Source organism: Eubalaena glacialis, chromosome 1 (assembly GCF_028564815.1).
Source record: "Eubalaena glacialis isolate mEubGla1 chromosome 1, mEubGla1.1.hap2.+ XY, whole genome shotgun sequence".
NCBI classification, from domain to species: Eukaryota; Metazoa; Chordata; class Mammalia; order Artiodactyla; family Balaenidae; genus Eubalaena; species Eubalaena glacialis.
The window spans coordinates 233,005,524-233,032,843 of NC_083716.1; the positions used below are offsets into that span (position 1 = coordinate 233,005,524).

General features: G+C 37.5%; 1 protein-coding gene across 8 annotated transcripts in view; it reads left to right on the forward strand.

Moving 5' to 3' along the window:
• The window catches only part of DIS3L2 (DIS3 like 3'-5' exoribonuclease 2), a 378,405-nt gene that overhangs the window by 181,865 nt on the left and 169,220 nt on the right, over positions 1 to 27,320 (forward strand). For all 8 annotated transcript variants that reach the window (XR_009700788.1, XM_061188495.1, XM_061188488.1 and 5 more), the window contains exon 9: positions 11,238 to 11,411. Coding sequence is in view for 7 of the 8 variants with exons in the window: in XM_061188495.1 (XP_061044478.1) it covers positions 11,238 to 11,411 (174 nt within the window). In the remaining variant the exon portion in view is untranslated. The remainder of the gene's footprint in view (positions 1 to 11,237; positions 11,412 to 27,320) is intronic.

Sequence of the window (27,320 nt, forward strand, 5' to 3'; positions counted from 1 at the left end):
TAGTGTCAGTTCTTCATTAGTTATCTCCCGTATGACTTTTCATTTCTATGATGGTTTTGTTTTTCTTTTCTACTTATTTCCTGTTTTCTATGTCTAACACACTAGTTTTTATTTCCTTTTGTGAAATTTATTTATTTTGTATGCACTTGGATCTTTGCTTTGAGCTCTTCTTTAGTGGTGATATTTTCATAAATTTTTGAGTTCTTGCTAATATCTTTGGTCAAGATAGTCATTTCTGTGTCTGTATACTTATAAAGTATGTTTTATCCTTCTGCCATTTCCCTTTCTTGTTCTTTTCTTCCTTTTTATGTGCAGTATTTTTTTTAGTGGAACACCTGGAATGGCTCCTCTCCCCACCTCCCCCCCCTGCATCTTTAAATAATGAGTTCTTAGATTTTAGCATTATAGTTTTTAAGTTGGATATTATAAAATGCCGTTTGTTCAGGTGTTTAAGCCCTCCATTAACAAGCATAAGATGATCATTTTTGGCCACTCCAGTCTCACCAAGTAGGAGTAGGATGGCCACTGTGTTTTAAGTCTGCCTCACAAAGATTGTTACTGAGACTTCTACCCACATATTAGAATGTGTTTCTTTTCATATTAGTTTAATTCTCTAATAAGCTCTATATGATCTACTTTGTTGTTTATACTTCTTCCCAAAACTATGTATGCTGTTGGATTATATGTATGGTTAATTATTTTACATGTTTTTTTAATACTGTAGGAGAGAATCATGTGAAATTGTGTTTTATAGGTAAAAAATGGTCAAATATATTGGTAATTTCATATGGATCAGCATAGTATATGATTAACCTCTTTATATCATTACTTGCCATTCTTGAACCCTTACTTCTGAGTCATCTCTCAGCTGACTTGAATTGCACATAGTTTTTTTCAGGAAGGAAGTAGGAAGTATATTTCATGCCTTGTTAATAAATCAGTTGGGATTCTTGGAGTCTTAGCTTTGAATTCAGAGGAATCACAACTGTGTCCTCAGAGGTACTAAAGTCTCTCAAATGTAGAAGTGAGTATTACTGTGAGTGGGTCTTAAGTATGACAGTGAAAGACCCAACCCCTGCCTTGCACTCCTGGTCCCCAGACGATGTGCACAACTCTAGAATAATAAAAGCAATGTTATATCCCAACCTCATAAGGTGTTACCTCCCGATTTAGCCCGTCAGTACACTATACATCATTCTAATCAGTGAATTCAGTGGGCTTCTCTACTTCTGTAAGGTGAAATTCTTGATTACAAACAGTACTGAGTGAGGTAACATAATAGCTTAAACAGTATTTGGTAAATCTATGGATTATGGTGTTTATAAGCAAGGTGGGTAGAACAAATGAAGACAGCAAACCCAAACCCAGAATTAGTGTTTCTTTTAATGGAGAAAGATTACTGTCCTCTCCATCATAGAAGAGCTCAGTGAACTAAATCTGCTATCAGCTGGTTGGTGGGTCCTTCTGCCGTGGTTCTGTATCAGGGGCACAGAGTTGGTTGCTGCTGCTGGACAGCTGGCATCCTGTAAGGGTTGGTTAGCATTAGTGAGAGGAAGCTCATGCTGTGGAGCTCATTTCCTGTTACCAGGTACTTTGTTCTTATGCCCATTGAGCAAGCACTGCAGTGCCTGGGGAAGGGGGTTGGTTGACATTCTCAAGGTCATCTTGCCGCCACAGTGGGAGTCTTTTTCTGACCATTCTCACGGAACACAAATAATCATACTCTGGGCCCATTGCAGTCGGCCCGTTTCTCCATGTCTGTTCCCCAGATGTCTTTGTCACCAGTCCTCCACTCTTCCTTCTTTTAGGTCCCTGTCCATCTGGTTAAACATGTAGCCTCTGCCCATCAGGCCATCTTTCCTCAGCCAAAGTAGACCATGGATATATTGCTTGCAGTTCTGCCTGCAGGGAGGAAGTTTCTGCTCTACTGTCTTTTCACAGACCACCGCTTAGGATGGATATGCCAGCACAGTCCATTTATGACTTGTGACAATGAAAGGTCAGTTAGAACTAGGCATCCAAGGTACTCAGACCTTTCTGCATCTTCCTATATCTTGTGTTTCCTAATCTTGTATTTCTATGTATATACGTATATGAAATATATATATATATATATGGTTTGGTTCTCTTGAGTCTTACTCTTTCTGATTAGTACTCCTACTTTTCATGTAAGAGACCTAGTAAGACTCTGGATTCAACAATATAGTGACTTATCACTCTTGGATTTTTATTTATTTATTTTTTTTCTGTTTTTTGGGTTTTTTTGTTTATTTTATTTTATTTATTTATTTTTTATACAGCAGGTTCTTATTAGTTATCTATTTTATACATATTAGTATATATATGTCAGTCCCAACCTCCCAATTCATCCCACCACCACCACCACCTGCCCCGCCACTTTCCCCCCTTGGTGTCCATACATTTGTTCTTTACATCTGTGTAGAGATCTCTATTTCTGCCTTGCAAACCGGTTCATCTGTACCATTTTGCTAGATTTCACAAATATGCGTTAATATACGATATTTGTTTTTCTCCTTCTGGCTTACGTCACTCTGTATGACAGTTTCAAGGTCCATCCACGTCTCTACAAATGACCCATTTTCATTCCTTTTTATGGCTGAGTAATACTCCATTGTATATTTGTACCACATCTTCTTTATCCATTCATCTGTCGATGGGCATTTAGGTTGCTTCCATGAGCTGGCTATTGTAAGTAGTGCTGCAGTGAACATTGGGGTGCATGTGTCTTTTTGCATTATGGTGTTCTCTGGGTATATGCCCAGTAGTGGGATTGCTGGGCCATATGGTAATTCTATTTTTAGTTTTTTAAGGAACCTTCATACTGTTCTCCATAGTGGCTGTATCAATTTACATTCCCACCAACAGTGCAAGAGGGTTCCCTTTTCTCCACACCCTCTCCAGCATTTGTTGTTTGTAGGTTTTCTGATGATGCCCATTCTAACTGGTGTGAGGTCATACCTCACTGTAGTTTTGATTTACATTTCTCTAATAATTAGTGATGTTGAGCAGCTTTTCATGTGCTTCTTGGCCATCTGTATGTCTTCTTTGGAGAAATGTCTATTTAGGTCTTCTGCCCATTCTTGGATTGGGTTGTTTTTTTTTTAATATTGAGCTGCATGATCTGTTTATATATTTTGGACATCAATCCATTGTCCGTTGATTCGTTTGCAAATATTTTATCCCATTCTGAGGGTTGCCTTTTCGTCTTGTTTGTAGTTTCCTTTGCTGTGCAAAAGCTTTTAAGTTTCATTAGGTCCCATTTGTTTATTTTTGTTTTTATTTCCATTACTTTAGGAGGTGGATCAAAAAAGATCTTGCTGTGGTTTATGTCGAAGAGTGTTCCTCCTATGTTTTCCTCTAAGAGTTTTATAGTGTCTGGTCTTACATTTAGGTCTTTAATCCATTTTGAGTTTATTTTTGTGTATGGTGTGTGTTAGGGAGTGTTCTAATTTCATTCTTTTACATGTAGCTGTCCAGTTTTCCCAGCACCACTTACTGAAGAGACTGTCTTTTCTCCATTGTATATCCTTGCCTCCTTTGTCATAGATTAGTTGACCATAGGTATGTGGGTTTATCTCTGGCTTTCTATCCTGTTCCATTGATCTATATTTCTGTTTTTGTGCCAGTACCACATTGTCTTGATTACTGTAGCTTTGTAGTATAGTCTGAAGTCAGGGAGTCTGATTCCTCCAACTCCGTTTTTTTTCCCCTCAAGACTGCTTTGGCTATTTGGGGTCTTTTGTGTCTCCATGCAAATTTTAAGATATTTGTTCTAGTTCTGGAAAAAAAGGCCACTGGTAATTTGATAGGGATTGCATTGAATCCGTAGATTGCTTTGGGTAGTATAGTCATTTTCACAATATTGATTCTTCCAATCCAAGAACATGGTATATCTCTCCATCTGTTTGTGTCATCTTTGATTTCTTTCATCAGTGTCTTATAGTTTTCTGAGTGCAGGTCTTTTACCTCCTTAGGTAGGTTTATTCCTAGGTATTTTATTCTTTTTGTTGCAATGGTGAATGGGATTGTTTCCTTAATTTCTCTTTCTGATCTTTTGTTGTTAGTGTATAGGAGTGCAAGAGGTTTCTGTGCCTTAATTTTGTATCCTGCAACTTTACCAAATTCATTGATTAGCTCTAGTAGTTTTCTGGTGGCATCTTTAGGATTCTCTATGTATGGTATCATGTCATGTGCAAACAGTGACAGTTTTACTTCTTCTTTTCCAATTTGTATTTCTTTTATTTCTTTTTCTTCTCTGATTGCCGTGGCTAGGACTTCCAAAACTGTGTTGAATAATTGTGGCGAGAGTGGACATCCTTGTCTTGTTCCTGATCGTAGAGGAAATGCTTTCAGTTTTTCACCATTGAGAATGATGTTTGCTGTGGGTTTGTCGTATATGGCCTTTATTATGTTGAGGTAGGTTCCCTCTATGCCCACTTTCTGGAGAGTTTTTTATCATAAATGGGTGTTCAGTTTTGTCAAAAGCTTTTTCTGCATCTATTGAGATGATCATATGGTTTTTATTCTTCAGTTTGTTAATATGGTGTATCACATTGATTGATTTGCATACATTGAAGAATCCTTGCATCCCTGGGATAAATCCCACTTGATCATGGTGTATGATCCATTTAATGTGTTGTTGGATTCAGTTTGCTAGTATTTTGTTGAGGATTTTTGCATCTATATTCATCAGTGATATTGGTCTGTAATTTTCTTTTTTTGTAGTATCTCTGTCTGTTTTGGTATCAGGGTGATGGTTGCCTTGTAGAATGAGTTTGGGAGGGTTCCTTCCTCTGCAATTTTTTGGAAGAGTTTGAGAAGGATGGGTGTTAGCGCTTCTCTAAATGTTTGATAGAATTTGCCTGTGAAGCCATCTGGTCCTGGACTTCTGTTTGTTGTAGGATTTTTAATCACAGTTTCAGTTTCATTACTTGTTATTGGTCTGTTCATATTTTCTGTTTCCTCCTGGTTCAGTCTTGGAAGGTTATACCTTTCTAAGAATGTCCATTTCTTCCAGGTTGTCCATTTTATTGGCATAGAGTTGCTTGTAGTAGTCTCTTAGGATGCTTTGTATTTCTGTGGTGTCTGTTGTAACTTCTCCTTTTTCATTTCTAATTTTGTTGATTTGAGTCCTCTCCCTCTTTTTCTTGATGAGTCTGGCTAAAGGTTTATCAATTTTGTTTATCTTCTCAAAGAACCAGCTTTTAGTTTTATTGATCTTTGCTATTGTTTTCTTTGTTTCTATTTCATTTATTTCTGCTCTGATCTTTATGATTTCTTTCCTTGTGCTAACTTTGGGTTTTGTTTGTTCTTCTTTCTCTAGTTCCTTTAGGTGTAAGGTTAGATTGTTTGAGATTTTTCTTGTTTTTTGAGGTAGGATTGTATGGCTATAAACTTCCCTCTTAGAACTGCTTTTGCTGCATCCCATAGGTTTTGGATTGTTGTGTTTTCATTGTCATTTGTCTCTAGGTAGTTTTTGATTTCCTCTTTGATTTCTTCAGTGATCTCTTGGTTATTTAGTAACATATTGTTTAGCGTCCATGTGTTTGTGTTTTTTACGTTTTTTTCCCCCTGTAATTGATTTCTAATCTCATAGCGTTGTGGCTGAAAAAGATTTGATATTTGATATGATTTCAATTTTCTTAAATTTACCAAGGCTTGATTTGTGACCCAAGATGTGATCTATCCTGGAGAATGTTCCATATGCACTTGAGAAGAAAGTGTAATCTGCTGTTTTTAGATGGAATGTCCTATAAGTATCAGTTAAATCTATCTGGTCTGTTGTGTCATTTAAAGCTTGTGTTTCCTTATTAATTTTCTGTTTGGATGATCTGTCCATTGGTGTAAGTGAGGTGTTAAAGTCCCCCACTATTATTGTGTTACTGTCAATTTCCTCTTTTATAGCTGTTAGCAGTTGCCTTATGTATTGAGGTGCTGCTATGTTGGGTGCATATGTATTTATAATTGTTATATTGTCTTCTTGGATTGATCCCTTGATCATTATGTAGTGTCCTTCCTTGTCTCTTATAACATTCTTTATTTTAAAGTCCATTTAATCTGATATGAGTATTGCTACTCCAGCTTTCTTTTGATTTCCATTTGCATGGAATATCTTTTTCCATCCCCTCGCTTTCAGTCTGTATGTGTCCCTAGGTCTGAAGTGGGTCTCTTGTAGACAGCATATATATGGGTGTTGTTTTTGTATCCATTCAGTGAGCCTGTGTCTTTTGGTTGGAGCATTTAATCCATTCATGTTTAAGGTAATTATTGATATGTATGTTCCTATTACCATTTTCTTAATTGTTATGGGTTTATTTTGTAGGTCCTTTTCTTCTCTTGTGTTTCCCACTTAGAGATGTTCCTTTAGCATTTGTTGTAAAGCTGGTTTGGTGGTGCTGAATTCTCTTAGCTTTTGCTTGTCTGTAAAGCTTCTGATTTCTCCATCGAATCTGAATGAGGTCCTTGCCAGGTAGAGTAATCTTGGTTGTACGTTCTTCCCTTTCATCGCTTTAAATATATTGTGCCACTCCCTTCTGGCCTGCAGAGTTTCTGCTGAGAAATCAGCTGTTAACCTTATGGGAGTTCCCTTGTGTGTTATTTGTCGTTTTTCCCTTGTTGCTTTCAATAATTTTTCTTTGTCTTTAATTTTTGTCAGTTTGATTACTATGTGTCTTGGTGTGTTTCTCCTTGGGTTTCTCCTGCCTGCGACTCTCTGCGCTTCCTGGACTTGGGTGGCTATTTCCTTTCCCATGTTAGGGAAGTTTTCAGCTATAATGTCTTCAGATATTTTCTCGGGTCCTTTCTCTCTCTCTTCTCTTTCTGGGATCCCTGTAACGTGAATGCGTTTAATGTTGTCCCAGAGGTGTCTTAGGCTGTCTTCATTTCTTTTCATTCTTTTTTCTTTCTTCTGTTCCGTGGCAGTGAATTCCACCATTCTGTCTTCCAGGTCACTTATCCGTTCTTCTGCCTCAGTTATTCTGCTATTGATTCCTTCTAGTGTATTTTTCATTTCAGTTATTGTATTGTTCATCTCTGTTTGTTTGTTCTTTAATTCTCCTAGGTGTTTGTTCTTTAATTCTTCTAGGTGTTTGTAAAACATTTCTTGCATCTTCTCGATCTTTGCCTCCATTCTTTTTCCGAGGTCCTGTATCATCATATCTGTCATTATTATGAATTCTTTTTCTGGAAGGTTGCCTATCTCCACTTCATTTAGTTGTTTTTCTGTGGTTTTATCTTGTTCGTTCATCTGGTACATAGTCTTCTGCCTTTTCATTTTGTGTATCTTTCTGTGAATGTGGTTTTCGTTCCACAGGCTGCAGAATTGTAGTACTTCTTGCTTCTGCTATCTGCCCCCTGGTGGATGAGGCTATCTAAGAGGCTTGTGCAAGCTTCCTGATGGGAGGGACTGGTGGTGGGTCTTCTCTCAACATTCTTATTCAGCATCACATTGGAACACCTGCTAGTGTTGGTGGGTCTCCTGCAGAGGCGGGGGGTGGCTGTGGCTCACTGTGGGGACAAGGACACTGGAAGCCGGATTTTTATTTTTGTTTATTTATTTTGTTGCCGTCTTAGCCTGGCAGCTGCAATAGATTCAAAGTAATTTTTTGATACTCATACGAAGTCATTGAGTTTCCATCTTAGCCTGGAATCAAGATTTTAGAGGTTGAGCGTGTAATTCTTTTGTTTCCACCCTCCTTTCAGGTTCTCCAGGTCCCTCACTGTTTCTGTGAGCTCTTTGGTATCTATCCAATAAATTTCTTTTCCAAGTGGAGTTAGTTTCTCATGCTTACAACGAAGAACCCAGACAAACACATTAGTATTAGGAGATGGATGTAGAGAATAGAACCTCAGGAACCTGTGAGAATAATTAATTGTTTAGATGGGCTGGAGGTAACTCAGGTCCCATTAATTTTCAAAATATTAATTTCCAGAATGTCCTTCAAACTTCAGAGGTGACAACAGGTTCCCCAAATCCTCAACAGGAACTGCATTCTAGTGAACACAGGTCATAATGTTGTCATTTTGAAAATTAATGAGACCTGAGTCTTTAACTGTCTAGATTCTTGGTTGCAAACAGGAGAAACCAACTGTGGTTGGAAAAGGAATTTATTAGAAGGATACTGAAGGGCTCATAGAAACAGTAAGAGTCTTGAATGTTCTGAGAAAGTTATGGGTAGGAACAAAGGCCAGTCTGGAAAGCCACGAACAAGAAGTTCAACCACAGTCTTTTATCAGGATTAGTTTGGCCACAATGGCAACGGTTCTTTAACAGCTCAACCACTGCTCTTGCAGGACAGCATTGCCATTGGGTACTGCTACCACCACTACTTTCGGTGGGAACCACTCTAGCTGCTGTGAATCCTAAGCACCTCTTTATGTTTGTGTCATTCTCTTCACATTCAAAGTCTTGAATTGAAGCAGAGTCTAAGTCATACAGTGTGCTGGCTTTCACACTAGTTTCACAGTGTACTAGTTTTCGTAGAGTTAGAGGAGTCTTCTATAAAGAGATGCCGGGCATTAAGTAGGAGGCTTCTGTAATGGGAATTGTAGTCCTTTCGTCCACTTACATGCAATGTGGAAGTCTTCCTTTCTGATTTGTATGCCTTTTCTTTCTTTTTCTTGCTTTGTGGTTCTCACTAGGACTTCCAATACCATGTTTAATACCATTGGTGAGAGTGAACACCCTTGTCTTCCTGATCTGGAGGAGAGCATTTAGTCTTTCACTATTAAGTTGAGGACCTTCTTGTTCATTACTCATTTGCTGAGTGTTCTGATCATGAATAGATGTTGAATTTTGTTAAATGCTTTTTTGCTTCTATTGAGATAATTGTATGTGTTTTTTCATTGTTTGCTAATTGATAAATTAAATTGATTAATTTTTGAATGTCAGACAGATCTTGAATTACGTGGTCTTGAATGTTGTATTATTGTTTTATATATTGCTGAATTCTATTTGCTAATATTTCATAAGAATTTTAAGTCTGTTTTTCATGAGGGATATTGATCTCATGAATCCTTTGTCTGATTTAGGTATCAGGGTAATGCTGGCTTCATAAAACTAGTTAGGAAGTGTTCTGTCCTATTCTGCATTCTGAAAGAATTTCTATGGAATTAGTATTAATTCTTCCTTGAAGACTTGGTAGCATTCTCCAGTGAAACCATCTGGGCCTGGATTTTTCTTTGTGGGAACATTTTAAACTATGAATTCAGCTTCTTTAGTAGATAAAGGAATATTTAGGTATTGGTATCTGCTTGAGGAGTCTTAGGCAGTGTGTGTCTTTCAAGGAGTTTACCCATTTCATCCAAGATGTTGAATTTGTTGGCCTAAAGTCATTCATAATTCCCTTATTATTCTTTTAATACTCATAGGATCTATAAAAATGTTCTTTCATTCCTGATATTGGTAACTTCTTCCTTATTTTTCTTGATCAGCCTCACCAGAAGCTTACCTATTTTATTATCTTTTCAAAGAATCAGCTTTTGATTTTATTGGTTTTCTTTATTGTTTCTTCATTTTCTATTCATTGATTCTTATTTCTTTATTATTTCCTTCCTTCTGCTTACCTGGGATCTAATTTGCTTTTCTTTTTTCAGTTTTTTAAGGTAGAAGTTTAGGTCACTGACACATTTCTTCTTTTCTAATATGAGCATTTAATGCTGTAAATTTCCCTCAAAGCACTGCTTTAGCTGCTTCTCACAAACATTGATATGTTGTGTTTTATTCAGGTCAAAATATTTTCTAATTCTCTTTTTACTTCTTCTTTAATCCATTGGTTGTTTAATTTTCATATATTTGTGGATCTTCCAGATAGCTTTCTGTTATTTTTTTCCCATGTATTTTTGCTATCTTTGGCTTTTTGATGTGCTTTCTGGGAGATCACCACCTACGTTTGAGGAGAAGGCACTGGTCTGAGCCACCATTGTATGTGAAATGCCTACAGGCCACCTGGAGCCCACAGGTCAACTCACAGGCTGCCTTGAGCCTGTGCTGCTAGGCAGGCGTATGTGTCAACAGTGGGTGGTCTCTCTTGGCTGGCATATGAGAAGTGGGGCCAGCTGTTCTGCCACCACTGCCATGTTCCAATAGTGAGGGTGAAAATGGGAATTTGTTAAAAGTCTGCATGTAAGGCAACCACATCCCCAGTCCCACGCCACCACTGTGTACCTAAGAACTCTAGTAGCCAGGCATCTACCCTTATGTAGGAAACAGAATCTTCTTCAAAGAAATTGAATGGCCCCAGAGAAGACCCTAATGCCAGAGCTAAACTCCTTGCAGGAATTATTGAGGGTGGATTCCTGGATCACGCTGGTAGATGAGTAGACCTGTGCAATGGAGAAGGTGGCCTTCTCTGGTCTCCCCAACACCCTCAACAAAGGCGGCTGTTTTGAGACTTACGTCACATTTCCTTATTGACTATCTATATTCAGCACTTAACTTTAGACTTGTGGTCTGTATGTGGCATGCCAATACTTAGAAGAATCGAGAATTATCAATTTTGATATATGTGTAGATGTCCCACAGATAAAAGAGTGAGATCAGCCCTCTAAAAGATGGAATCCTACTCATAGCATCAGGACTGTCCTATTAAATGCAATCTTACTTTTAATGGACCAGTACCCTAAAATGCGAATGGTCGTTTGCTGGGTGACTGGATTAAAGAGAATTTAAATTTTCTTCTTGGTATATTTCTTTCTTTTCTAACTTCTCTAGAGTGAACATATATTACTTTTGTGTTCAGATAAAGTATTTTAAAACATTAAGGGAAAAATTAGTAGAATTGTGAAATAAATAAAAACATGAGATCTAATCTAGTAAGCATGACGTAAGGTATAGGCACTGTGAAACTAATGATTTAACAGCAAACTGGGTTGATCAGAATTGTCTCTAAAGGTGTTTACAAGAGAAATAATTGACAAAAGCTTTTAATTCTCCCTGAATAACAACTGCCAGAGTCCTAAGAAGGGCTGTCTTGCCCTACTCCCTGGGTCAGAATTCCTGAGGAAAGGTAAAATTATGCTGTAGTCATGGCGTTAACAGGACAAGAGTATCCTCATCTCTTCTGCTTGGCCCCCCCATTCACTGGTGATGGTGTTCCTTCTGGGGGAGGGGCAGGAGGTTTCGAAGACTTTCCTACTACCCTCACTTTTAGAGAGGAATGGGTCGCCTATGTTTCATTACTCACTAACACGCTTATTCCTCTCTGTCCTGTCCACAGGCAGCTGGCTAAGAGTCTTGGGCAGGCTGGTGAAATCGAGCCTGAAACAGAAGGGATACTAACAGAGTATGGAGTGGATTTCTCTGATTTCTCTTCAGAAGTTTTAGAATGTCTCCCTCAAGGCCTGCCTTGGACAATTCCACCAGAGGAATTCAGCAAGAGAAGAGATTTAAGGTAAATATCTGAAACTCTTTAAGAACATCATGTTTCTTAGTATGAGTGTGTTTCGTTTTTGGTAATTGCAATCATTGTTGCTTTTGTTGTGGTCATCCATTTACAATGCTTGGTGTCAGTTCATTTATCTCTTGTAAAAATAAAATACAGTGTGTGTGTGTGTGTGTGAAAAAAAAAAAGGTAACTATGTGAGGTGATGGATGTAAAAGTATCCTTCTTCTGGTAATCATTTCAAAAAATAAATGTGTCAAATCAAAAAAAAAAAAAAAAAAGAACATAATGTTTCTATCTTTCTGCCTTCTAACTTAACTCTCCTAGGAGCTGGCCTCAGATATTCCCATCTTTCCACCAACATTCAAGTTCCGTACAATTGGGAACTAAGTGCTCTGTACCAGAGGTTGGCCAATGATGGCCTCCAAGCTAAATCTAACCCACTGACTGTTTATGTACAGCCCGTGAGCTAAGACTGGTTTTCATATTTTTAAATGGTTGAAAAAAATCAAAACAATAATTTTTCATGAAAATTATATAAAATTCAAATTTCAGCATTCATGAAGTTGCATTGGAACACAGCCATGCTTATTTGGTTATATATTGTCTATGGCTGTTTTTTTGCACTACAAGAGCAGAGTTGAATAGTTGCAGCAGAGGCCATATGGCCTGCAAAGCCTAAGATATTTGCTCTCTGGCCCTTTATAGAAGAAGTATGCTGACTTTTCTTCTAGACCATGCTATTATAATTTCAAAAGGTGTAGTTGCCACCTTCTTTTCTCATTGCTATGCCCCATAGGTCTGGTCAAATAAAGACAGTGTTATCTGGTTAGAAATGCCTTCCTTTAAATGGGCCTCTTCAGGCACAGAGCAAAGGATTCAAGACTTCTGTGCTTGGAGCTTCATTTTAAAGCTTTACTTTTAGGTCTGGAATTTGTTGGAAAGTACTTTTGTGGTATTTTTTTAACAACATCTTCTTTGAAGATGTTTCTTCATTGTGGGATGTTAGTTCTTTTCTGATATTTCTCTTCAGAATTTGGTTTCAGTACTGGCATTCATTTTGGATGCCACATGGAGATATTTAGAACCAAGAAACTTTTCACACAACCCACTGAGGCTGTGGAAGGTTTTTTGCTAAGGTCATCCCGTGTCAGAGTCTTTTCCGCCACACTTGCTCACTTCATGTAGCTGAACTTACGGTACCTTAAGCTCTTGGTGCCCATTACTCCACCTAGTTTGAGAATCCTCCTTTCCGGCTCCCTCTTGCTTTTGTATCTTTTAGGAATGTACTTCTTTTCTTTTCTTGCCGCAGGTAGGCAAGGAAAAGGAGTTGACAGTTCCCTTTCCTGCTTGTTAGTAACTCTGATGGAACACACATTATATTTGAAGTCAGTTAACTCAAGTTGCCTTCCTGGCTTTCAGCAGTAACCACTGTTCAGAGAACTCCTGGTCAGTCATCTTGTCAGGGGTTTTGAGATCTTGAGTCCATAATCTTACTCTCTCTGAACCTTCATTTTCTCATATATAAATTGAGGGACTTGTTTTCTGAGATCTTTTCGTAAATCTAGGAATCTATTTAAAAATTTTTAATAAGAAAAGAAAGTTAGAATGGATGGCTGAATTTTATTGTTTGAAGTGTAAGTTAGTATAGCTATTCTGCAGTAGCTATTAACATTTTAAACCTACTTACCCTTTCACCTAAAAACTCTATTTCCAGGAGTCCATCCTCCTCAAAGAAGTGTTTTAGGATGTACGTAAAGAATGTTCGTTGCTGCTTTATTATAAAAGTGACACTGCTGATGTCCATCATTAAAGGAATGGTTAAATAACCTATGTCCTATCAATAAGATAACATTCCCTGCAGCTGCAAAAAAGGAAGCATTTCCATGTGGACTTCCTAAAAGGATGGCCATCATATATTGCCATCATATAAGGATGATGGCCATCATATATTGCCAAGTGAAAGAAGCAAGTTTCAGAACAGTATGAATATGAGCCTAGTTTTTTATAAAGTCAAATAATATAAAAACGACATAAATGTGTATGTGCATACATATACATGTACACAGAAAAGTATATTTGCAAAAAAAAAAAGTTCTGGAAGGAAATACATTGAACTGCTAACAGTGATTATCGTGCGTGGACTTCAGTGAAGTGCCTATCACTTCACTGATAGGGAGGCAATATTTTACGTTTCATTTTATAAATTACTCTGTTATTCAAATTGTTTAAAAAAAAAAACTTCTATAACTTTAAAAAATTATAAATGGAAATATCAGAAGAGAGAGGTGCTCAGTCTTTCCTAGCCTGACTCCTAGCCTGCAGATGAATAATAATAAGGCATGCCAATAGTCCTAGAAGCCAGTATCGCTCAGTTCCCCTCTCATGGCCCCGCCTTGCCTTTTTCTTTGGCCCCCATTGCCTTCTGAGTTAGACCACAGACTAGGAGGTCTTGCTCTGCAGAAGTCTTCTGTTAAAATATACCTGTGTGTCCTGCAAGAGGATCCACAGATACAGGGAGCCTGTGGGATGCTCTCTGCTATTAGTACAGTAACAGGGATTTTTTTTTTTAATCACTTTAACTTCCAGAAACTTTTTACCTGCCCATTATCCTCTAGAATTATTTTTCTAAAATTCAAATCTTATTCTTTTTTTCTTTTTTTTTTTTACTCCTTTGGCTTAAAATCTTTCAACTGCTTCCTGATATCTAAAGTAGTAATCTCTAAAGTTTGTTGAACGTGCATTCCCTGTAACATATGTGCCTTTATTTTAAAATTACAAGTGTACTTACTACTTTACTAATTTATTATATATGCTATTAACATACATAAAAGTGGAAAAATGAGAAAGAAATAAATTTTAATATATTTTTATTTTACTTTAAAAAGGTATAGAAAACTGTTCATATTGTTAATCCTACTTTTGGTGAAAGCAATGTGATTGAATATTCTTTATTTTTTTATTTTGCTTTAACAACTTGCAGTGTGGAAATACAGAGGTCCGGTTGTAAGTTTTGTATATTTTGATACTTAGTTTTGGTTTTAATGGTTATCATAACTGAAAAAGATATCTTATATCTTAGGAAGAAGTGAGCTCAACTTACTAAATCATAATACTTATTTTTCAACCCTGTTCACTGATTATATTCAGATTCATTTTGAAATCCAGCTAATAAACTTCCATCTTTCATGATGTCCATCAGTTCTTGTGGACTAATTGAAAGGTGCTGCATTTTTAGATTTTTTAAAATGATTTCATAATCTTTGATTATTCTTCAATTGGCATCTTTAAAAACTGGTTATAAAATTCTGTTAGAAAATTTAACTGTATAGATATGAGCAGTTTTGTAGTTTATAAGATTAGGTCATTTTAGGTCCCCAAATTGTGTAACGATGGAAACATTTCAAAACATCCATTTTTAGAATTTTATATTAAAAACTTGAGTTTCTTGTTTTATTTTGCTTTCAAAAAGCAATAACTTTTTTTTCTCTTTTTTTAAAAATCATTGTTAAAACATCACTTTTACCTTGAAGGGACAGATTAAGTGTGTTTATTTTTTTCTAAGTATCTGCTATGGACCATATGATTGACAGTCACTGGTTTTTGTTTTTTTTTTTAAGGAATTCCTTTATTTTTATTTATTTATTTATTTATTTATTTTTGGCTGTGTTGGGTCTTCGTTTCTGTGCGAGGGCTTTCTCTAGTTGCGGCAAGCGGGGGGCCACTCTTCATCGCGGTGCGCGGGCCTCTCACTGTCACGGCCTCTCTTGTTGCGGAGCACAGGCTCCAGACGCGCAGGCTCAGTAGTTGTGGCTCACGGGCCTAGTTGCTCCGCGGCATGTGGGATCTTCCCAGACCAGGGCTCGAACCCGTGTCCCCTGCATTGGCAGGCAGACTCTCAACCACTGCGCCACCAGGGAAGCCCCAACAGTCATTGTTTTGAAATCATAGTGTGGCTGATGAATTCATGTTAGGAGCACAAGAAATGTCAACTTTGCTATTTTCATGGTATTGGTGGTATTACTATTATTAGTTCAATATTATCTTCAATCTGTGGATCTTTGCAATAATCTTTTTTAGCCACTTGCCTATTTTGTAAGGATTAATTTAGCTAAAACTAGATAATTTTCATAAATCCATGGTACTGGACATGCGTAAATACCTATTGTTCACAGTTGGCTGAAAGTATAGGAACCAACAGAAGTGCCAGTATCATTCATTGCCTTTTGTGTTCTGGAACACTGACTCTCTTCTCACTTGAAGTACACCTCACTTACCACCTAATCCACACACCTTGTGAGGGTGCCAGGGTTAATTCATGTGTTTATGTAGTCACGGTTAATTTCTTTTTACAATAAAAAATAGAGAAGTACTTAGTATGCTGAAGTGTTTGGATCTGATTACCTTTTCCTTCTCTTTGACTGGTCTTTTAATAGATTTATTTCATTTTTCAGTCAACAAATTTATGGAACACCATCCATGGGCAGTAGAAATTCACCAGTGAACAAAAATAGATGTGGTCTCTGTTCTTGCGGAACACTCAGTCTTATAGCAGAGGAGCATGAATCAAATGTTTTAAGCAATAGTCAAATATGGAATTGTAATGGAGGAGAGAGATACTTGGTACAAGAGTTTGTAATACTGTGATTTCTTCTGCTCAGAGGTCCAGTGCCTTCAAAGAGGTTTTATCAATATTAATTTTCTAGGAATGTCAAAAGAACTAGAAATGAGTCCTAACACATACTAAAAAACATATGCTATGAATAAATAATATGTATTCTGGGAACTCCTAAAAAAAACTTTTTTCCTTTTCCTCCTTTCTCTCCTATATACTTTATTTACATATATTATTTATATATCTCTCTGTATAATATATATGTGTATATATAATATATGCCAAGTGCTCAGTTAGTCACTGGAAATACAAAGACAAGTAAGGCCCAGCCCTTGTTCTCCATGACTTTACTGTTCCTCAGGGAGGCAGATTTATACTCAGATAAATTACAGCAGAGGATGGCAAGCGCTGTAACATTCATATGAACAAACTGCCAGCGTCATTGGTGCTTGAGCTGAGATCTGAGAAATGAGCAGGCATAGGGGGAACTAGACTGACTGAAGTAGTTCTCAGTTTAGCGATAGGCTGTGGCTGCAGAAAGGGTGGTATGTTCCCCGAAGACTCCCAAATCCTGCTGTAACAGGGCTCTCACAACTCCTATGGTTTTGATGGCTTCTTGACCCCCTCTGCTGGGCCACCCTGCCGTGGAGCCTACAGTGTTACCCTGGCTCTAGCTACGTAAGGACTTCTACATACCCGTTTAGGTTTGGTATTTGAACGATTATATTTGGAACACAAAAGTTCCATCAATCTTTAAACCTCATAATCCAATTATGTCAGTAAAATTCCAGTTTTTTAGTCCAGTGGAATTGGGGTAATATTTTGCAAACTGAAGTTGAGAGAAATAGTGTTTATTTTGAAAAGAAAAATGGTTGGTTAGCAATTTTCAAGAAGCAAGGCTAGTGTGAACTCCTAGGGGCAACAATCTGGCCCTTCTGATTGGGAGCACTATTTTTCTGGACCTTCGGCTCCAGTCTCTGGAGAATTGCTGCTTGCATGGCCTAACCTGCAGCTCTCCTTAGCAGGGCATCTGAGGTTTAAAAAAAAAAAAAAAAAAAAAAATGCAGCACCAATACTGCAAGCCTTTGGGGGTCAGGAAGAGAATATATCCAAGGAAACTGCTTAAAGGGGGTTGCACCAGAAGTCCAAGAAACCCCAAGGTTATTTCTGAGACTGGCTCCAATTATTTTCAATTTCATTCATATTGTTTTGTTTCCTTTGTTACTAAACTGGAAACAAAGCTTAAAAGCTCAATTAAAGTGGAAAATGAAAACCTAAATTATTAGAGGGGGAAATTGCCACCCTAAACTGATTTTTATATTTTAGTAGTATTGTGGAAGTTTGGATCATGTCACTTTGCAGTAAAACTATGAGCTTCCTTGAAGGGGAGGCGGTTCCTATAGTTTTTCACAGGAGAACTTGTAGATATCTATTTCTTTACTATTCCCTCAATAAAAAGGAAGCCCAGTGACCTCCACCGGACCATTACAAATGTGAAACTTGGCATATAAAATTGCTTGCTCTAAATTTTCCAATTGCTTTCTTTTTCTTTTTTTTTTTTTTCCATTTAATGTCGTTCTGCCAACTAGTGATTTTATTATTATAAACAGGACATTGTATTCACTTTTAAGAAGAAATATGAAGCTGGAGGTAAAATTACAAACTGCAGCTTCTCGGCTGCCAAAACAGAAAACAATGAGCTAAAAATACTGAACACAGAAAGGGTGCTGTGGTGAGAAATACTGAAATATCTTCAAGATTGAACTGTTCTAGATAGACAGAAATTTCCTCTCACTCCAGGTAAAATCAACCTTGAAATAGCAACTTGAAAGGAGAGACATATAATACTAACCTCTTTCAGGTCAACCCTTTTGTGGGAAAGCTTTCAAACATAACTAACATTAAATGACTAATCTTGCTGTTTATGAGGAAGTCCAATCTGATTAAATTGCCATTTAGAAAAGGTTCCTCTGGTGAGGGAGTGTGGCAGCACAGAAAGAGCACTAGAAGTTAGGGACTGGCTGGGTGACCTTGGACAAATCAGTTAAATTTGGGGAGACAGAGAGAGAGAGCAGTTTCATGTTTTATAAAATGGATTATTTGACCAACTTAGGATTTTCCACAAGGTGTTGGTAGGTCACAAGTTCTTTGGGATTTTAATAGGTGCCATGGAGAAAAAAGATTCCGTGGCTACCCATTTTTGGAAAACAGTGGGTTAATAGATTTCTTACAACATTTTTTTGTGGATCATCTCACAGAACTAGTGTTCCTTAGAATACACTATGAAATTGCTAAACTAAATATTTCAAAATGTATTAGCTCTAATGGTGTATAACTGTGTTTGAGATGTCCTTTTCTGAATTATTCAGAGCAAACTTCTTGGATTTGAAAGAAAATGGTATTCCATTGGTAACTATTTTCCACATTTATCTGACAAATATAGACGGTGCCTCACTGTGGGCAACAGAAGAAATTCAAGGACTGTGCTTTCACTCTCAGCTCTTCCATTGTCAAGGGAACCCCTTCTTTCCTTGCCTGGTGGGAAGCAAGATTAAATTGTTCTGCAGTAAATGGGGGAAGTTGTCATTGTCATTCGAAACTACTGGCAACGTTATTCCCTTCATGTAAATCCCAACTCACTGTTTATGAAAATACAAGAAATTCATAGATAATAACAAAGATTAATGGGTCCTAAAGTAGACCACTTGTGGATATTCTTAATTGTAAGTACTTGAGTAGTTTGTCAACATAAAATTTATATTGATAAATAGCAGTAAGTCTTAGAGAACACAGATGGTCAAAGATCAGTAGATTTTATCTGAACAGGTAGAAAAATGCCTGTTGACAGAGGAGACAGTATTTGAACTTATACTCAGAAATGATTTTATAGCATTGTGGAACTGTGAATGTACAGGAAAGATGATTAATTTCTATACATTCTAAATACATAAAGTCTGTTTGGAAATTTTACTGTAATGATAAGAAAAAAATTTTTTGTGTGGGTGGCCTAGGATTTGGAGTAAACTAGTGAGATTTAGGGATAAATGTCAGAGTGGCAAAGTTTCTTCACTGTTTTTTATATTGAGATATTCAAATGCAATAAAATTTACCTCTTTTAGTGTACAATTCAACAATTTCTTGGACAGTCTCAAAATTATGCAACCATCACCGCTATTCCAGAACATTTTCACCGCCCCCCAGAAGAAATCCTATACTTATTGGCAGTCACTTCCCCTTCCCTCTCCCCCCTAACTCCTAGCAACAACTAATCTACATTCTGTCTCTATGAATTTTCCTATTCTGGACATTTCATATAAATTGATTCATATAATAAGTGGCTTTTTGTATCTGGCTTCTTTTACGTGGCATAATGTTTTCAAGGTTCACCCATGCTGTAACACAGGGGTCCCCAACCCCTGGGCTGCAGACTAGTAGTGGTCCGTGGCCTGTTAGGCACTGGGCCACACAGCAGGAGGTGAGTGGCGGGTGAGTGAGCAAAACTTCATCTGCCGCTCCCCATCGCTTTCATTACCGCCTGAACCACCCCACCCCCCGCCCCCCACCCCCGTCCGTGGAAAAATTGTCTTCCACGAAACCGGTCCCTGGTGCCAAAAAGCTTGGGGACCGCTTCTGTAGCATGTATCAGGACTTCAGTCCTTTTTACGGCTGAACAGTATTCCATTGTATGGATATACCACATTTTATTTACCCATTTGTTGATGGACATTTGGGGTGTTTCTACTTTTTAACTGTTATAAATAATGCTGCTGTGAATATTTGTGTACAGGTTTTTGTGTGGACATATGTTTTCAATTCTCTTGACTATATACCTAGGAATGGAATTGCTGGTTCATGTAGTCAGTCTGTATTTAACCTTTTGAGTAACTGTCAAACCTTTTTCCAAAGTGACTGCACAATTTTACATTCCTACCAGCAGTGTATGAGGCTCCATGGTCTCACCAGCAGTTGTTATCTGTATTTGTAATTATAGCCATCCTTATGGGTGTGAAGTAGTATCTCACTGTCAGTTTGTTAAAAAATCTTTTTCAGCTTTATTAAGGTATAGTTGACAAAAATTGTATATATTTAAGGTGTACAATGTGATGGTTTCATATAAATATACATTGTGAAATGATGACCACAACTAGGTTAATTAGCATTCATTACCTCATGTAGTCCTTTTTTTTTCTTTTCATCTCCCCATCCCCCTCATTGTGGTTTCAATTTGCATTTTCCTAGTGACTAATTATGCTAATGTGTTTTCGTGGGCTTATATGACCATCTGTATATCTTCTTTGGAGAAATGTCTATTCAAATCCTTTGCCCATTTAAAAACTGGATTGTCTTTGTATTGTTGACTTGATAGTTTATATATTCTAGATACCAGTTTTTTATCACATATTTGATTTGTAAGTATTTTCTCCCATTTGTAGGTTGTCTTTTCACTTTCTTGATGCTGTTCTTTGAAACACAGAGGTTTCTAAATTTGATGAAGTCTAATTTATCTATTTTTCTTTGGTTGCTGGTGCCGTTGGTGTCATACCTAAGAAATCATTGGCTAATCCAAAATCACAAAGATTTGCACTTGTTTTCTTCCAAGAGTTTTATAGTTTTAGCTCTTTCCTTTACGTTTATGATCCATTTTTAGTTAATTTTTGTATATGGTGTGATATAGGTGTCAAACTTCATTATTTTGCATGTGGATATGCAGTTGTCTCATCACCTTCATTAATGTTGAAAAGATGGTTCTCTCCCTGTTGAATTGTCTTGGCACGCTTTTTGAAAATCAGTTGACCATAGATGTATATGTTTATTTCTGGACACTGAATTCTGATCCATTGATCTATATGTCTATCTTTATGCCAGTACCACACTGTCTAGATTTCTGTAACTTTGTGGTAAATTTTGAAATTAAGAAGAGTGAGTCTTCCAACTTTGCTTTTCTTTCTCCCAAAGTTTTTTGACTATTCTGGGTCCCTTGCATTTCCATATTATTATGAGGATCAGCTTATCAATTTCTGCCACCCCAGAAGAAAAAGGAGCCTCAGATATGGATTGTGTTTAACCTTTAGATCAATTTGGGGTGTATTGTCATTGAATCTTCCAAACCATAAACATGGGATAGTTTTTCATTTATTAAATCTTTAATTTCTTTCAATGATGTTTTACATACTGAAAAGTATTCGAAAGTATACAAGGCTTACACTTCTTTTGTTAAATTTATTACTAAGTGTTTTTTTCTTTTTGATGTTATCACAAATGAAATTTTCTTAATTTTATTTTCAGATTCTTAATTGCTAATGTATAGAAATAAAATTGATATTTCTATAAAAATCATGTAACCTGCAACCTTGCAGAACTCATTTTTTAGCTCTAATAGTTTTTTGTAGATACCTTAGGATTTTTCATATTTAGAAGATCATGTCATCTGCAAATAGGTACAGTTTTACACCTTCCTTTCCAATCTGGATGACTTTTATTTCTTTTTCTTACTCAGTTGCTCTGGCTAGAATTTCCAGTACAATCTTGAATAAAAGTGGCAGCAGTGGACTTCCTTGACTTGTTCTTGATCTTAGGGGGAAACCATTCAGTCTTACCACATTAATTATAATGTGAGCTTGGGGGGTTTTGGTGAAGGCAGTTCCTTCTGTTCCTAGTTTATTGAGTGCTTTTCTCATGAATGCTGTTGGATTTTGTTGAGTGGTTTTACTGTATCTGTGATTTTTGTCCTTTATTAATATATTTCATTGACTTTTACATGTTGAACTTACCTTGCATTCTTTTTTTTTTTAACATCTTTATTGGAATATAATTGCTTTACAATGGTGTGTTAGTTTCTGCTGTATAACAAAGTGAATCAGCTATACATAAACATATATTCCCATATCTCCTCCCTCTTGCATCTCCCTCCCACCCTCCCTATCCCACCCCTCTAGGTGGACACAGAGCACCGAGCTGATCTCTCTGTGCTATGTGGCTGCTTCCCACTATCTAACTATTTTACATTTGGTAGTGTATATATGTGCACGCCACTCTCACTTCGTCCCAGCTTACCCTTCCCCCACCCCGTGTCCTCAAGTCCATTCTCTACGTCTGCTTCTTTATTCCTGTCCTGCCCCTAGGTTCTTCAGAACCATTTTTTAAAAAAATTTTAGATTCCATATATATGTGTTAGCATACAGTATTTGTTTTTCTCTTTCTGACTTACCTCACTCTGTATGACAGTCTCTAGGTCCATCCACCTCACTACAAATAACTCAATTTCGTTTCTTTTTACGGCTGAGTAATATTCCATTGTATATATGTACCACATCTTCTTTTATCCATTCATCTGTCGGTGGACACTTGGGTTGCTTCCGTGTCCTGGCTATTGTAAATAGAGCTGCAATGAACATTGTGGTGCATGACTCTTTTTGAATTATGGTTTCCTCAGGGTATATGCCCAGTAGTGGGATTGCTACCTACTAGTAGTGGGTCATATGGTAGTTCTATTTTTAGTTTTTTAAGGAACCTCCATACTGTTCTCCATAGTGGCTGTATCAATTTACATTCCCACCAATAGTGCACAACCTTGCATTCTTGATTATGATGTGGGATCCTTTTTATGTTGCTAGATTTGGCTTGCTAGTGTTCGTTTGAGGATTTTTGCATCTGTATTTCTAAGGGATCATGGTCTGTAGTTTCCTTTTGATATCTTCGTCTGGTTTTTGTTTGAGGATGATACTGGTCCCATAGAATGAGTTTTAGAAGAGTTTGTGAAGAATTGGTGTTAATTCCTCTTTAAATGTTGGGCAGAATTTACCAGTGAAGCCATCTTGCTCTGTGCTTTTCTTTATGGGAAGTTTTTGTTTTTTTGGTTTTTGTTTTTCTGTTTTTTAAAAATTATTAATTCAATCTCTTTACTTGTTATAGGTCTATTGAACTTTTCTACTTCTTCTTAAATCAGTCCCGGTAGTTTGTATCTTCCTATAAATTTGTCCTTCTTATCTTGGTTCTCTAATTTTTTGGCATTCAATTGTTCATAGTATTCGCTTATAATTCTTTTTATTTCAGTAAGGTGAGTAGTAATGTATTCTCTTTCTTTTGTGAGTTTAGTAATTTGAATTTTCTCCCTTTTTTTCTTGGTCCACCTACCTAAAGGTTTGTCAGCTTTGCTGATCTTTTCATATAACCAACTTTTGGGTTTGTTTATTTTCTCTTTGTTTATCTCTTTTCTAATTTATTTCTGCTCTAGTCTTTTTTCTTTCCTTCCTTGCTTGCTTGAGTTTAGTTTGCTCTTCTTTTGCTAATTTTTTAAGGTGGAAGTTTATGTTAACTGAGTTCAGGTCTTTTAACTTTATTGTATAGGTATTTACAAGTATAAATTTACCTCTAAGCATTGCTTTAGTTGCATCTCATACATTTTGGTAGGTTGTGTTTTCTTCATTTATCTCAAAATATTTTTTTATTTCTCTTGTGATTTCTTCTTTGACCCATTGGTTGTTTATGTGTGTGATCTTTAATTTCCATAAATTTGTGAACTTTCCAAGTTTCTTTTTGTTATTAATTTTGAATTTAATTCCATTTTGGTTGGAGAATATACTTTGTGTGATTTCAACCTTTTGAAATTTATGGAAACTTGTTTTATGGCCTGGAGAATGTTCCATGTACACTTGAAAAGAATATGCATTCTGCTGTTGTTAGATGGGCTGTTCTAAAGATATCTTTTAAATCTAGATGGTTGATAGTATCGTTCAAGTCTTCTGTTTCCTTTTGATCTTCCATATAATTGTCTTCTCTGTTATTGAAAGTTGGGCATTGAAGTCTCCAACTATTACAGTTGAATCGTTTATTTCTCCCTTCAGTTTGGCCAGTTTTTGCTTCATATGTTTGTTGTTAGGTGCATATATGTTTATAATTGTTAGATCTTCCAGATGGATTGATCCTATTATCATTATAAAGTGTCCTTTTTGTCTTGAAATCTATTTTGCTATTAGTTTAGCTACTTCAACTCTTCTTTTTATTACTGTTTGCATGATATATCTATATCATAAAGCTATACCTATATCTCTTGCATTTTAAATAATATAATGTGGAAACTCTGAAAATCAGATCACCTTCCCTACCTCCCTAAGATTTGTTATTGTCACTGTTTTCCCTTTTTGACATCACTGAACTAATTCTATAGCCTCTATATTCTTTGTTGTGTGAAGTCACGGAAGTTTCTGCTCTGCTAGCTTAGTGGTCAGTTGATGCGTGAACAGAGATTTTCTTATATGCTTGGAACCAGTAGTCTCCCAGCCTTTACTGAGAGCCTCTGTGCATGTATTGGGGCATACCTTCAATGCTCAGACACACACTTTACAGCTCTGCTTCCTGGAAGTCTTCACTTCCTGCTGTGCAGAGCTTCAGGGTCAGCCAGAGGTGAGAACTTAAGGCCTTATCTAGTCTCTCTTGGGCATGTGCACAGCCTTATGCATGTGTGTGGCTGTCTCGACCCCCAGGAATATGTCAGGCCTTTGCAAAGACCTCTGTGGACACCTTATCCCCCAGCTTTAACTTTTAACTTTTTTGGTTAGCTTCTAATTTTCCAACTGTTACCACTACCTCAGAAACCTGTGATATTAAATAATTGCTGCTGATTGTTTTTGACAAACATCCCTGGGGCTATAAGGCTTTTTGCACAAGAGCAAGGTGTGAGTCAGGTCAAAGTAATGTGAATGGGGCTTTTCAGGGAGCTGCCAGACAGCTCCCATAAAGACAGGAATGCAGATTTTGGTGAGCTTCTAAATCTGTTCTGCCCCCTCCAGTGGCTGCTGGGCTGCCGGTTTTCACGATAATTAGAAAGCTGTTGGTTTTCAAGGCTACTTCAGAGCTGGGACATGGGAATAAGGCAAGTAAAAACCTTACAAAGCTCACTGTTCTAATTGAAATTCATCTATTTCTCTTGAATAAATGTACATCAGATTTTTACAAGCCTTTGGTTAGTTTCCAGAATTATGAAAAGGTTGATTTTAACAATTTTACCAGTGTTATGAATGCTTGTATGGAGTGGTGGCTTTTCAGAGGTCCATACCCCGCCAGTCCCACCGATGTCACTCTGAAGTCTCTTCATTTTTTAATGCCAGGGTTGGAGCTAAAAGAAGACAACTTCCAGCAGAAAGTTTTAGGAAAGAAACAAGCCCCTGCTGAACATAACAGAGAGAGGAGAAAGAAAGATAGAATTTGAAAATAAGAGCCATGAGAAGTAAATAATTGTATGGGCAAATCATTCTTAAGATTTAGAAATGTTGGGTAGCTTGACACTCATATCAGTGCAGTGAAATTATCAACTTTATTGATAATAGGAAAAGAGGGGAATAAATTTCTTAGCTTTCTATGCAGTGTCTTGTTCTACACTTAACCCTTCATCTTTCCCCAAACGATTTTACTCTATGATAGTTCTGTATCTTGCCCTTTACTGCATTTCATCCATTTTTCTGCATTTCATCCATTTTTCAGGGCCCATCTTAACTACTGTGAAGCTTTTGCCATCTCACTGTGGAAAAATTAGTCATGCCCCACTCTTCTTTCCCTTGACCGTTTGTTCATACCTATATTATAGCACTTGCCATACTGTATTTCTCACTTACCTGTATGTGACTCTCTCTTCCTGATGGATAGCAGAGTCCTCAAGAACAAGAGCTAGGTCTTACTTGCCTTTCTGTTTCTAGAAGCTAACTCAGTATATGGTATATAATAAATCATATATGTAAATAAATATGTATAGGATAAAAGAAGGGAGAAAAAGAAAAACAAAGAAGGTTTTATTTAGAAGTTTGCATAATATATGTTAATTTATTCAGTATAATGTGTTTTTAAGCAAGGGTAGGATTCATTCCTGTTTCTTTTTGATATTCCTGGGAAAAAGAATATAGATAAAACACAGTCCAGCGCCTTCAAAGAAGTTGCTGTTTGAGATGTTTTCCTACCTAATTTTCACACTAAATGAAATGTTAAAATTACTATAATAAAATGAGGCACAACTTCTGTTTCTGACAAAGATGGGATATACCCATCCTTCCTGGCCCCTCCTCTTACAACTAAAAACATGGACATAACACAACAAACAAGCATAGGAAGATTCTGAAAGGGGGGGAAAAGAAGGTGGATTGCCTAGGGGTCTCAGGACTTGAGGAATAGCATGCCAGTGATCCGCAGCTTTTCTTATTGTCTCCTACATATCCTAGATAGGGTACTGTAGAAATTGCCAACCTGGAATGGCCAAAAAGCACAGGAAAAATAACTTCCAACAGAAACCTTTCTCCTCTAGCCAAAAGAACAAGAAAAGCGTGTCTATCAACAGAAAACCTTTTTAGCAATGCTCACCATACTCCAGCCAAACACCAATGGAAAAGACACACACACACACACACACACACACACACACACACACACACACCCGTGGTTTCTGTTGGGCTGAGCAACATGTTAATATTCTACATCCCTTCGCCCCATCCTATCTCATGAAATCACTCAGCAGTGCTCCAGTTCCCCTCACTTGGTAATGTCTGTGGAGCCGTGCAGTGACTTAATCTTCCATTGTGTCTGCCACATGCAGGTGACACTCTGATTCCTACTTTGGGAGGCATCTGCAGACCTGAGCAGGGAGCTAATCTTCCATCCCCTGCACAGGAGAAGCAGTTGGTGGTGCCCTAATTACCCTGCCAGAGTAGTGTCAGTGGAACTAAGTAAGGAACTGTCCCTCCTTCCCCTTCTCAGTGGAAGCAGGCATGCTGCAATTTCCCTACTGTGATAGCGTCACTGGGGCCAAGCAGGGAGCGGACCCTGTTTCCTATCCAGTGGAAGCAGGTTGTGTTCTGTTTCCTCTGCATGGGTAGTATTGGAAGAATTGAGAGTAGAGCTGATCTATCCCTTGTCCAGCAAAAGTAGGTAGTTTTCCAATTGTCCCTTGAGAGTAGTACCAGCAGGTTCCAGTGGTGAGATGAGCCCCCATCCCTGTCTGGCAGCAAAGAGACTTGATGGGTCAGGGCTGATCACCACAACACACCCCTCTGGTGTCAGTGGAACCCAGTGCCAGCTGAGCCTCTGCCTTCTACCAGCATAAACAATGGTAGGAGAGGGATAGTTGGCACTCACCTACGTCCCTCTCCTAGTGTCAGCAGGGATCTGAACTTCTGCCCCCAAGCTGTAGTGACAAAGCAGTATATATCGGACTTTAGCTTTCCCTCTTCCTGGTGGCAGTGGGGCCTAATGGGGATCTAAGCTTATACCCATACTTGGAGGCAGTGAGATAGTGTGAACTGGTGCCCATCTTTCATGGG